Raw genomic sequence first — 12,477 nt, forward strand, 5'->3', positions numbered from 1 at the left:
ATAGGAACTAACTCTCCTTTTGGTCCAGCCAAGCCAACAAAGAGCACTTGATTCAGACACAAGGCCAAAGGCAGTGTCTGAACACCTGGGAATTTTACTAGCAGTTAAGCAGCAGGAGGCCTTGGGAATTTACTTGTCGTCATGAGATTAGAAAAACATTCCTGAGATGAAAACCAACCAATCCAAAGTGAAGGTGATGATGTTAAGGTTAGTTTTTGCTCGACAGGAATTAGAGGACAGAAGCAGCCACTCCAGTCTGGGCAGGTGTATTGCAACAGAAGGCTCTGCTGGGCTTGGCTGAACAAAAATCTCTCGTGTCTCGAAGCATCTGCCACATTGGCCAATCTTCAGGCTTAAACCTTAATATCAGTGTCTGTTGCTTTACCTGAGCTGTTCACTTTTGCAGCTCTCCTTTAAAATCCAGCATTTCATGCAGTATTTCTTTTAATCTTGCACATTTCAATCTATTTCTTTGCTTTCTGCAACTGTCCAGCCTAGAAGTATTTTTTAAAACACTCTTTTAAGTAAGCCAACACAAAAATCCTGCAGCTCTTTAGGATTACTACACATAATGGCGAGTTCTAACTGATACCCTGCAAACTTTTAATATTGAATTCATGGGCTGCAGAATCTAAAAATCCTTGTCTGAAAAACAATCCAAGCTCTCCCAGCCCCTACATCTCTGTTATTTTATTAGTGGAAGCATCACTCCAATCAGCCTTTTTGCTAAAACAAAAGTTAAAAAGGCAGCTTCCCTCCTGAAGGCCAGGAATTTTCAGGTACTTAAACTTTAGTTATCCAGTGTCTGGATACTGCTGCAACACGGACAGTACAAAAAACTGATTTAGAAAGAGGAACTCCACAAAATGGGTCAGATATAAAAAGAAACCAGCAGATATTAGAAGAGAGATTTTTTTTTTCTTACATTACTTCAAGATTTATGAGAGTTTTTAATTTATCCTGATCACTAAAAATTAGAATTTCATATATAGTTCACAGCTCCTATCTCAATTTCCATCTGCTACAGTCCCTATAATGGCAGAAAATTCCTTCCTTTCACAAGAAACGTGCAAGAATTTGCAGTGACAAATTATTCATAACAGCAAATAGACAATGCTTGACCCAAACTCTAGAATAAATGAGAGATTACACCTTTGACTGTAGGCTTTTCACAGCAGACCGTGCAGTAACATATGACAGGCCTGGCAGGAGACAGTCAGTTAGTCATGCTTGACTCAAATTATTTGCTGTTTAAAATAACAAACAAGCAAAAAACTTCCCCTTCCCCACCAAAGGAACTGCCAGTTCCAGCTTTGACTGACCAACCTGTACCTGGTACCAGTGTTTCTATGGTTTTCAAGACCATTAAGGACATGTCAGGGTGGGAGAAGGCAGAACTAGTGCCACCCTTCAGGATGCTATTCTCATAATTTAAGAAAAAAAAACACAAAAACAGATTAAGAAAAATGGATTAATTGTGACAAGATTAATCATTAAGAAAACAGATCTACAACCAGCATTTTTTGTACCCAAAAACGACCAAGCTGGCAGTGCAAGAAACAAGAATAAATTATCTTCTAAACCACTGTTAAGCACTGGGTTTTTACTAAGGTCAGAACAAAATGGAGACAGAAGGTTTATAAGAAAAGTCAAAATACTGTACTTTTATCTCCCGGTAAAATAGATCGGTAAAATCGGTCCCTCTTTTTCTTTTCTTCTGGGTTGGGAGGCAGAGGTTTTGAGCCATGGTTCAAAGTCCCTGCGTCTTTGCTTCCCGATCCAATCATGGTGCTGGTGTTTCTCATCGGAGGAGCAGGCGGTTTGTCTTCTGTTTCAACTCCATTGTTGGACATCTTCAGATGTAGAGGCTGTTACTAGGAGAAGGAGAAAGACAAGACATAAGAAGTGGGCTTTTTGTTTGCAAACTAGAATCGCATTTTATCAAAAAAAAAAAAAAAGAAAAGCATTTTCAACCAAAGCTGAAACCTTAAAACAACGCAAACCAAATGTCAGCACAACAAATTCTACTCAAGCTCCGAATTATTTCTGTTACCAAGACTATATTCAAGTCTACCAATTATTACCATAAAAACCTTGTTTCAGGACACAGCCAACCCCATGGAACAGAAATATGGGGTGAGTAAATAAGTAAATAAAAGTAGCAGAGAGCAGCGATACTTGAGAGAAGCCAACCAGCTAAGACCTCTCTGATCCATACTAATTCCACCAAAATCTACGTCAACGGGTTTGCATCAGCCCCCAGCACAGGCAGTAACATGATGAAGAGAGATTGACGTCTGCAGTCAAAGAGCTTTGATGCGGCCGCTCGGGCTCCATCACTCAAAATCAGCTCAACTGCTGCAGAGGGAGATGGTCAGGAAGGAGCAGAGCTGCATCCTCATATTCTCCAACACAGCACTGGTCCCAGGCTGGTCCTGGATTTTCTGCCACTTCAAGCGCAATTCAAGCAGCCAGAAAGTTGACTGCATTTTGTTCCGTTGCAAGGGTCAAACAAAACTGGATCCTCGACATGCACATTAATCCTTAAGTAAATAATCCCTGCTGTGCGGATTTAAAGACGGAAGCTTTCGAACTGGGTAATAGATTATTCGGCAACAACTAGCTTGTTCCACCCAAATGAGCTCAGCATTACTTCAGACGCAGCCCGGCTGCAGTGGGATCCTTCTGGAAGCTGAAATTCGCTCGCATTGAGCTCTCAAAAGAAAGTTGGGAGTTAACCAAAGGACAGAAACCAAAAGAGAAAGAATTTTGTTTGGGTGGAAAAGCAGCTCACCAGCTTTCTGCAAAAAGGGAAGACGTTCGCTCAGGGAGAATTATGTGGTAGCAGAAAGTCAGAAGTGGTTTGTTCTCTGCAAGAGAGAAGTTGGGTTACAAGGCCAAAACCGCTGCTGGCTTCCAGGGAGCTGCTTTTCCACAGGATGGACTCGAAGGAACCGCACCGAAGTGGATTTTAATACCCTGGGTCACACTTCAAACAGATCCCAAACCCACACCGAGGTCCTAAGCCCAGTGAGTCTTCAGTCTTCTTTGGCCAAGCTACTGATGTTCAGCCTAACTAGCACGATTTGGCCCCAGGGCATGCTTTTCTCCAATTTCCTTTGCTGCATGGAGTCAAGAAAAGCAAATACTGAGTAACAGAAGTCACTCACGAGCAACAGGTTAGACCTTGCAGAAAGCAAGGTTGGTCTGCAAGATCCCCCTTCTTCACATATTTGGTTTCTTTGCACATGCTCTTAAACAGAAGGGCTGGCAGTGGTGCACAGACCACTTTGGACAAGCCTCCAGACACAGAAGGCTTTTAAAATTTGATCCCATCCCTGCCAATTCCTATCCCAACCAAATCGGGCAATGGAATTTTAAATTACAGACTGGCATTTGGGGTATTCGTTTTCATAGTGGGGCAGTTCTGGCATTTGGGAGGGCTGGGGTCAGGGAAATTTGCTGTGCATTCATCTGGGCGTGCTCTGACACGTGCCCTGTGCATCTCCGATCGCTCTTGCTTCAGCCTCGTGCCGTTCTCCGGCGTAAAACTAAGCAGAAATAAGTGGCAGGTGGACTGACAGCATGCAGCGGGCAAGGGACTGTTCTCCCCATCTAAGCAGGGGAAAAAAAAGTCTGAACTAAAACCCAACTGGCAAATTTGGCAGCCGCAGAAGGATGGTAGACAGAACAGAACATAAGAGCAAGTGGCTCTAGGCTGGAGAAAAAGAAGTGAGAGGAAGAGGGAAAATCCCCAGATGACAGGCAGAAGTTGCTGCAGCACTGGGGGAAGGAAAAAGAGAACATAAGAAAAAAAAAAATAAAGACCACGAAAACCTAAGAAAAACCTCAGGTTGTCAAGCATCCTTCTTCCCAGCTCCACCAGTCTACAAAACCCCAGGGACATCTGCTTTCAGTTTCTTTAGTGCAAGTTTTTCAAAACCCCTCAGTCAGAAAGGATAGAGCACAAGTGATTTACTGTTTCACCGCAGGGCTGGAAACACTGGCAGTACAAGCTCTTGTTTACATTGCGTTATTCCCGGAATGAGAAACTAACTACCGAGAAGTTACATATTTTAACGGACAATACTTGTTTATACCTATTTGATAAGTGCAGCTTTCACGTGGGCAAAGTCTACAGTACAGCCCCTCCTTCCTTCTCCATGGCTCGAGTCCCCAGAAGTCTCGTCATCAAAGCCTTACGTTGTGTGTTATAAGAGGTATTTAAGCTGTTTGGAGATAGTGGGTGGGAGAAATCCTTCAAGCCACAAAATTAAGAGCCTGGCTCTACAGCAGTCATTCCTTGCAATAAGCTGTACTATCCTAAAGAGTTCCCAAAAACTTTTTTTCCACAATATATTTAAATGAAGGGGGGGGAGGGAAATACAAGAACCTGCTTACATGAGTCCTCTCACTGTGATATGGAGATACAGTTTACCCCCAAATTAAGCTAGCCATCTTTGTTATACTTTAAAATTTGGTCAACTTCAAAGTTTTTGGATGAACTCCTGCCCTGACAGGATCCCACGCAGCTCTGCAGGGCCTTGCAGCACTGACGGCGCCTACTAAGATGGCAGCCATTTCCCTCACCGTAGCCTAGTTGACTGTGCAAATTCTTTTCTCCCTAAAATAACCTCCTACCAGCTCACACATAAGCAGAAGCTAAACAGCTCCCCTCGTGTAAAAGCCCTGCTAAAATTCAGCAGGCGGCCTAGCTTTAGAGCAGCGGTGCTGACGTGAGTCACCCTGCGCCTCACAATCCATCATGACAGGAATGCAAAGCGTCACCGGATCGAGCTTCCTTCCTTCTCCACACCAGCGTGACCGTGCTATAATCCTCCAGAAATTCATGCTACGTTTTGGTGGCATGGCTATAAAGGAACAACGGGAACGGTTAAACAGCACGTGAACTTTTCAACGGCAGGCAGATGAGGGAGTGCTCTGTAACGCAGACACGATTATAGTCTACTACATATTAAAACACCTGTAGTCAAACCAAACCACACAGACAGCACTAGGATTTCTGCAGCTATTCAGAATTACTCAAAGTCAGAAGCCCCATTTGTTTCAGCACACAGTACTCAAGGAAATAGAAGTTATTACGTTTTGCAATCTAGGAGTACCATGAGCCAAGTTATCACAGCCTTGCGATCTCTCCATCAGCTTCTGAAGCCCATTTGCTTACCCCAGCCTCGACAGAGCCAAACAGCAGAGCTGACAAACTCCCTTTTCACATCTATGAAACACTTCTGCAGGCAGGCAGAAGTGACAGACAACCACACACAAGGAGGCAAGAGACTCAGGAAACCGCTCAGCGCTTCAAGACGGGGCAAGAGGCGTTCCTGGAACAGGAGGCAACACCCAAGGTGCCAGCAGCGGCGTTCAGAAGTTCAGAGTACACGCATGTGTGCAGATCTGATCAAGTCTGCTCATCAGCATGAAGTAGATAAGCCTTCGATTCATGTACTGTCTGCCTCTAGCTTGCCTGTAACCATAGGCCCAGGCTCCTCAGCTGTTCATCCAGCAGAGCAGGACCCTGATATTATGTGGAGCCTCGTGGCACTACTGCATGTGACGTACACAAAAGAAACAAAAAATGAGAACAAAGATCCTTTATTTATGCCATTTTTCCCTCTGGTAAACCAGCTCACTTCAAACCTGATGCTCCACGGTGAACTGCAAGTTTCTATCTAGCCAGTTGTGTTTTCTTTGCATTCCTTTAGCAAGACAGGCGAGTGACTGATTGCTAAAACAGAAAGTAATTAAAAAGTCACAGGAGCTGAAACCTACGCTACAGTAGATGCCATAAAGATAACTATGTCCAACGCATACTAATTGCTGGAGTCAACACAAAAACTCATAAAAGAGCCATCTATAATTCATGCAGTCTGGCAAGGCAGTAGCTGTAAGTTACTCACTGCAACTTCCAGACGAATAAACTATATTAAACAAGAGAGGGGGAAGGGAGATGCTCAGCAACTTTTTTCCCCCCAACTCTGCCTCCTGCCAGAAAGAAATCTCATATTTTTCTGAAATGATGTTTTTCTGGTTTTGTGAGTGAAGAAAAAAAGTCTTGACCATTAAAAAAAGGTAAAAGGCTACCTTTAAGTGAGTTGATCCTAATCACAGCAAGCACTTTACCTCTGCACCAGCGTCCCTGTATCCTTTCACTCCCTGGCTGGACCCTGCTCGTGCACACAGACAGTTAAAATCTCCTTCCTCCTTGCACTGTCACAGTCGAAAGGCTGGCCCCTGCTTTGTTCAAACACATTGCAAGCAGCCGAGATTCCCTCCGCGTGTGTCACGCTTTCACACAAAACCCAGCAGAAAATTAACGGCACCGTTTACCAGCTGGGTTTCAACACAGGATGAAAAGACATTCATTCATTTTTTCTTTTCATTTTCACTTCACGTGGGATTAAGCTGCAGTCCCAAGCACAGTCTCGCATTGAAAGAAAGGCACCCCAAGCGTGTTCCACCTGGAAAGGAGGCAGGACACGTGTCCACATCCTCCAGCAGACAGCGGATGGGATCTGGGACACACACTGCCACAGAAATGGGCAGCAGCCAGCCAGATGTCCCAGGGGAAGGCAGACTGATGGTCACAGTTAGAAATGATTGGGAAAAAAAAAAAAAGAACAAAACAAAACAGTAACTGGAGCATCTAGCTGACCCCCCACCACTTACTGCATATCTGAGTGCTGTGCAAGCGTACCAATTAAACAAAAAGTCAAGGGCCATCAGTGCATCAGCCCAGACTCAACATTTACATGTGAATAATTCCTAAATAAGGAGAAAACCGGGTTTTAGCAAAGTTGTAATTAATAAAGAATTAGAAAGCAACAGTGCTTACTCGTCCGTCTCTAGGATTCACCTGTTAGAGCCCTGCTGCTGCTGCAGGCACCTAAAGACGCTGATAAAAACACTAAATCAAATGAAGCAATAATTAAATCACTTTTAAAAAATTACACATTTAGAAGGGAATGTATCCACTCCTGCAACCCGAGTGGGTGGGGATGAGAAGGGGGCAGAAGGAGACACTCTCATGGCCCAGGGCCAACTCCTGGTTGCAGACTTGCTCCCCTGCCAGCCCCATTTCCATAGCACTAGACATAAAGGATAATGGATCAGTTACAACTCAACAGGAATGCCGGAGGAGTCCCCAGCTTGGAATTTTAAAAGCCAAAAGGTAGGAGGGTCCTTTTAAACACCGCTCTTTAATGCAACTCCATTCGTTTGGGCTAACTGCAAGAGCTGCTGGTGAGATCCCGCAGGCTGTGTTTTGCAGAAGAACAGCATCGGGACCACAGCGGGCACCGCTTTGGGGCAGGAGATCTGCAAAACCTCCTCCTGGGCAGCGATACGTGCCAGCCCACCGCACCACACAGATAGATAGGCTTCGAAGGAAGAGCAGCCTAATTATAACCGCTCGATTCCTAGCAACAGAGCAGAGTTCTCCTTTCATTCAAGCAAAGGAAGACAATTTTTGATCTGCTTTAAATAATCAAAGTGCAGCCCTCACCGGCCTCCACGGCACGGACCCACGCGTGGTAACTGTTACAGTGACCCAGACACAGGGAAGGTTTCAGTAGCATCCAGGCAGGTCAAGCCCTTTCCGCTGGATTAGGCTCAAATCCAGCACTGCAGAGAGGCAATGCCAGCTCAAATTGCCCTGCTTCAACTTCGCTTTGGTTGTTTCGTGAATAACTGGCAGCGGCAGACAAGAAGTGTTGCACAACCCATGCCCAAATACCTGCAGTGCACAATGAGCTCACCTTACCTGTGCCCGAGCAGCTCCAGGAGGCTGCAGAGCCTGGCTACAGCTCTTCCCATCCCTCTGTAGCAGCCTGTAACAGCGTTAACACCCCACGAGAAAAAAACTGCATCCATATTAAAAAAAAAAAAAAATCTAAAAATCCAATCTGAGACAGAAGGAACCAAGAGGAGCATATTTTAGAAGTTCTCAGCCCACAAATCATCCCCTTTCTTTCCTCCTCTCCAGAAATGCCATCTCCCAGCCCCCTGCTACATGCCTGAACGAGCAAGCCTGCTGCTGCAGATGCCGGTGCAGGCTCCTTTTCCCGGCGTGGTATGGAGCAGCCTTGGCTCCCATTTCCCTCGAGCTCCCACGGCACAGCACAGCTTCGAGTGCAGAAGTCAAAGGAGCGAGCAGAGTCAGAGCTTGCTAAACAGGGTGGTGAAAATAAAGGCCTTTTATATTAAACCATACCCAGAACCTGAATAAGCAGGTTTCCTGGAGGAAATCTGTGTTCCGGAGGAAATGACTAGATGCATCATAAAGAAAATATATTAAAACACAAGTTAAACACACCACCGCTGCTCTCCACGTAAGCTATTTGGCTCCGAGTCCAACTGCATACTAGCAGCAAAAGCACTGAAAGCTACCGAATTACGAATCATTTCTCCATTGCAACATTTCCAACCCAGAAGATGAACCCAGAGCTCAGAATTAAGCCCCATTATCCCCTAATGTGGAATAATTACTAGTACAAGGAGTAACCTCCCACTTCTACGGTGTAGCTCAAATGGAAATCTCCTTTTCTACACCTCTGGTCAAAATGGAAAGGCTGCTTGTAAGCCGTGGAGGATGACAAACTCTTCTACAGGATTAACACCCCTTGTAATGGACAATACTGATAACGTGAGCTGAGCAAGGTTTGCTAAATGGGATTTGTCTGGCATGAGACAGATATTTTGTGTAAATCTAAAAATATACAGCTTCGTTCAACTATAAAAATTTCTAATAAGCACCTGCCTGAAGGAGTTGAGAGCAGATTTCGAAGGTAAATAGCTGTATTGATCCTGAACGTCTTACTCCGGTTTTAAATACACATCTGTATCTGCAAGATCACAGCATGTGTGCCTACCTCTTGATAAACACAGAGATTTGGCATTTGCTATTTAGCAACAGGGGCAAGGATGAGAAAAATATCAGAAAACTAAAAAGTGGCCAGGTCAAGGCAGAAACATCCCACATCCACAGAGGACACTGTAGGGCAATGGTTAGCAATGAGCCACAGTATGTAAATTGCAGAAAATTTGTAATAACCTGAAAAAGGTGAATTTTTCTGAGAAGAGGCACCCAGATCTCTGCAATGAGGAATCCTATGTTTTAAGGGTCAAATCCTTTCCAACTCCATCCAACTCCCTTTCCAATGGGAAACTGCAGAGCAAGAAAACACCAGCATCGTTAGTGGGTGAAGCTGCCCAAAAGCCTCAATTAGACCGAGGGGGAAATGCCACAACAGTTCAGCGCTAATTGGAAATGCAAACATTTATCATCGGAGTAGGGCTCCACTCTCTGTAGCCCCATTGTCTTCGCTGCAGCTAATGACAGGAGGAAGCCCTGCGCTCAGTAGCATTTATGTAACAGACTGGTGAAGCTGTCACATTCCCTTAATTGCTAGGCAGGATTTTCATGCTGGCAGTGGTTTTCACTTACATGAACTCACGGAAATTGCTTCAGCTGCACATTGCTCCCCTGAAGTTCTGGTTTGTCTTCAAGGCTGGGGAAAGTGGAAGAACGAAGACTTTCCCAAGACAAAATGAGCTCTGCATCAAGCACGAGGGTTCAGCTGACGAACTGAATGAAGAGTTGAGAAAAGCAAGTTCGAAGACCCGTAACCAAAAGGCTTAATTTAGCATCAGTGGACAATTCAGGAACTGCATATAAATATCCTTCAAGCCCACAACAATTACTCCTTCAATTATCACACAGATAATGCTGGAAAAGCAGCTCATTTAAAAGGCAGGATGAGGAAGCCTGAGGTAGGTTAGGACTTCTTGCTTTTACCAAAAGGACTGCAGAACGTTTCCAAGTCCATTAAAAATCATCATCCTTTAATTTCATGAGCAGCATTTTGTTTTTAGGAGGTACCTTCAGACCTTTTATCACATCCTTTACTCGGATCCCAGTGGTCCTCACTGTACATAAGTAGAGAACAGAAAGCTCTGTATGTCTGGTGCAAAGGATCTGCACACAACTCAGCCTTAGTCCTCAGTTAAATAAAGCCCATGAGTGAACGGAATGATTTTTACTGCACTGAACAAAAGAAAACATAAGAACATCACTTACTAAAACAGCTGACACATTTTAAGGCACCCGATAAGGAGTAGGAGTTAAGGAGACCAGAAATAGTAAGACAGGTTTTCCTTAATTTCTTCATGCAAGTCTTTCTGAGGCACGGCTCTTCTTATCCTGTCTTCGTACTGCAATTACCTAAAATTACCTAAGCAGCTGTAGGTAGGACACATGCATCTTCACTACTACGTATTTAAACTTCGTTCTCTCTCATGAACAGGCAACATCAGCTGCAGCCACAAAACCAAATCCTACCAAGACCTATCAAGCTCCTATACACAGCCCTGTAACCGTGCGCAGCAAGCAAATGCCTTCTTTCAACCCAATTCCCATGGGATGGATATCTACGTCATAGAATTAGCAACAAAACTAATGCAACCTGCAAATTCAGCAGAATTCAGGCTTCACTGATGGATGGACTACCAATATTTATGCTTTATGTATCTCAAGACTGCTTTGTCAGGTTGCTTCTATCTCCGCTCCGTCCTTAAAATGCTGCCAAGACAGCTCTGTACACAGCATTGTATTTTAGTGTTAGCCTAAATTCATCAGATTTCCAAAACCAAGACAACCAAAAACTGATGTTTTAGGAAGCTGTATGAGTCGAGGTGTTTTGTTTAGTGTAGTATTCTCTCCCATCACTGTAAATCACCTTGCTTAAGTCTCATTGCTGCTTCCTGCTAAAGTAATCAGCACGTGAATTAGCATCCCTACAAGAGCACAGCATGCAGCAAATCAAAATGCAGAGTTTTTTTCATCCTTCCTTAATTCCAGTAATGAAGAGTCAAGGACACTCTATCAGCACATACTCATGGAGGTTCCTCCTACCTTCCTATAATCCTAAAGCTTCCTCAGCATCCAGGCATTCAAAACAATTCTCATTTCAGCCTCAACCCCAGGCTACCTGAAGAAATCTCAGAGTTCGTCCCTAGGCAAACCCAAGAGGAATGAATAGGGCTGCGCTTCCCAAATGGATTTTGTCCCGTCCACCTTGTAGCATTTAATTCCTGCCTTGTGTGCCCCCTGCCTCCCTCTTTATTGAGGTTCACATTTGTACACGCAGCACAACCCACACAAGCTCCCCTCTGCTTAGAGGGATGCTGCTAAGCGAAATATGCTGGCTATGGGAAAGGAAATCCTATGGATCAATCCAGACCAGAACATGACCCAACAGCGTAAATAAATCCTCTCCTTTACAAGTACGAGGCTGCTGCTTCCACTCTTTCTCTCCAGTCATTTCCTTCCCACTGAGTTTTTCCCCATTCCAGGTTATTTTTGTACCGCTGGTATTTGTAGGTGCTGACCACAGCCTCTCAAGACATGCACGTTTGGCTGCTTATTTATAACAAAAGCCACTTCGGGCTGTTGTTTCTCTTTGAACACTCTTCAATGTACATCCAGTTTTATCTGAGGAGCTTAAATATTCTCCTTTAACCACAGTCTCAAAGTCTTACCAGTCTCTGTTGCTCTATTAAAACATTACAAAACAGACATCTAAATTTGTGGCCTGCTGTTCGACGACATCCCTTTTAGCTTTAAAAAATAAAAGCTGGATTTAAGCCTGATGTAAATGCTTTAAATTTTTTGACAGGGTTTGAATCTACATCCCAATACGTGAAACTTTGCCTGAGGGTTTTGATCCTCAGCACAATTCAAGTCCACAAAACCATAACACTGTGGTTCTGATAAAGCTGAACCAAGGTGTCTTGAACAGAAGTGGTCAAATTCCAAATCGTGCTTCTTTGAAAAAGGTGCTTAAAAAGAAGTCCTGAGCAAATCAGCCCCCAAGTCTGTCTTTTTAATATCCTACTTTATCAGCAGACAGCTTATGCCTTAGATCCAAGATGATGTACGGTCTCCAGCCCCTGCTCAGCTGGCTCCTAACCATTTCTCCCCCCCACAACATCTGTATTCTGGATATTTCCTTGGAGATTCATTAACTGCTCCTTCCTCAAGGGCTGAGATTATTGGTGTTTTTCTCAGTCTACATTTCTAAGCGTTTAAAAGACCTGTCAGGGCAGAGAAATAAATAAATACAGAAAAAAAAAAGATCAATTTATCATTCTCTGCCAAGATATCCTACGTAAAGATAAGACTTGAATTCTGGCTAATGTTTTTTAAAGACCATTTTCTATCTTGCACACAGCCTGTATATCATTTACATACTATTTCACTCTCTTGTTTAATGCCAGTGTCCTCAGAGGCAGAGGGTGAATTAGAATATTGGAGTCTCTAATTTACGAGGTAATTAGACCAATAACAACATACCAGAGCTGAACGTATGCTAAGGATAATCTAGTTAGAATTCTACTTTAATTAAAAACCAGTCATATAATCCTATTGTTCTGAAGATTAATTTAGGTGTGGTTCTAAAT

General features: G+C 43.8%; 1 protein-coding gene across 8 annotated transcripts in view; it reads right to left on the reverse strand.

The window, feature by feature from the left end:
* Nucleotides 1-12,477, reverse strand: part of PAK1 (p21 (RAC1) activated kinase 1) — a 68,916-nt gene that overhangs the window by 29,786 nt on the left and 26,653 nt on the right. For 6 of the 8 annotated variants that reach the window (XM_084524602.1, XM_084524605.1, XM_084524603.1 and 3 more), the window contains one exon: nucleotides 1,664-1,874. In XM_084524602.1, coding sequence (XP_084380728.1) covers nucleotides 1,664-1,853 — 190 coding nt within the window. In that variant the 5' untranslated portion in view covers nucleotides 1,854-1,874. Of the gene's footprint in view, nucleotides 1-1,663; nucleotides 1,875-5,185; nucleotides 5,288-7,780; nucleotides 7,801-12,477 lie in introns of those variants that run through there. The other 2 variants (XM_084524608.1, XM_084524606.1) reach the window with 2 other exon arrangements.

Source organism: Aythya ferina, assembly GCF_964211825.1.
Source record: "Aythya ferina genome assembly, chromosome: 1".
Taxonomy (NCBI): domain Eukaryota; kingdom Metazoa; phylum Chordata; class Aves; order Anseriformes; family Anatidae; genus Aythya; species Aythya ferina.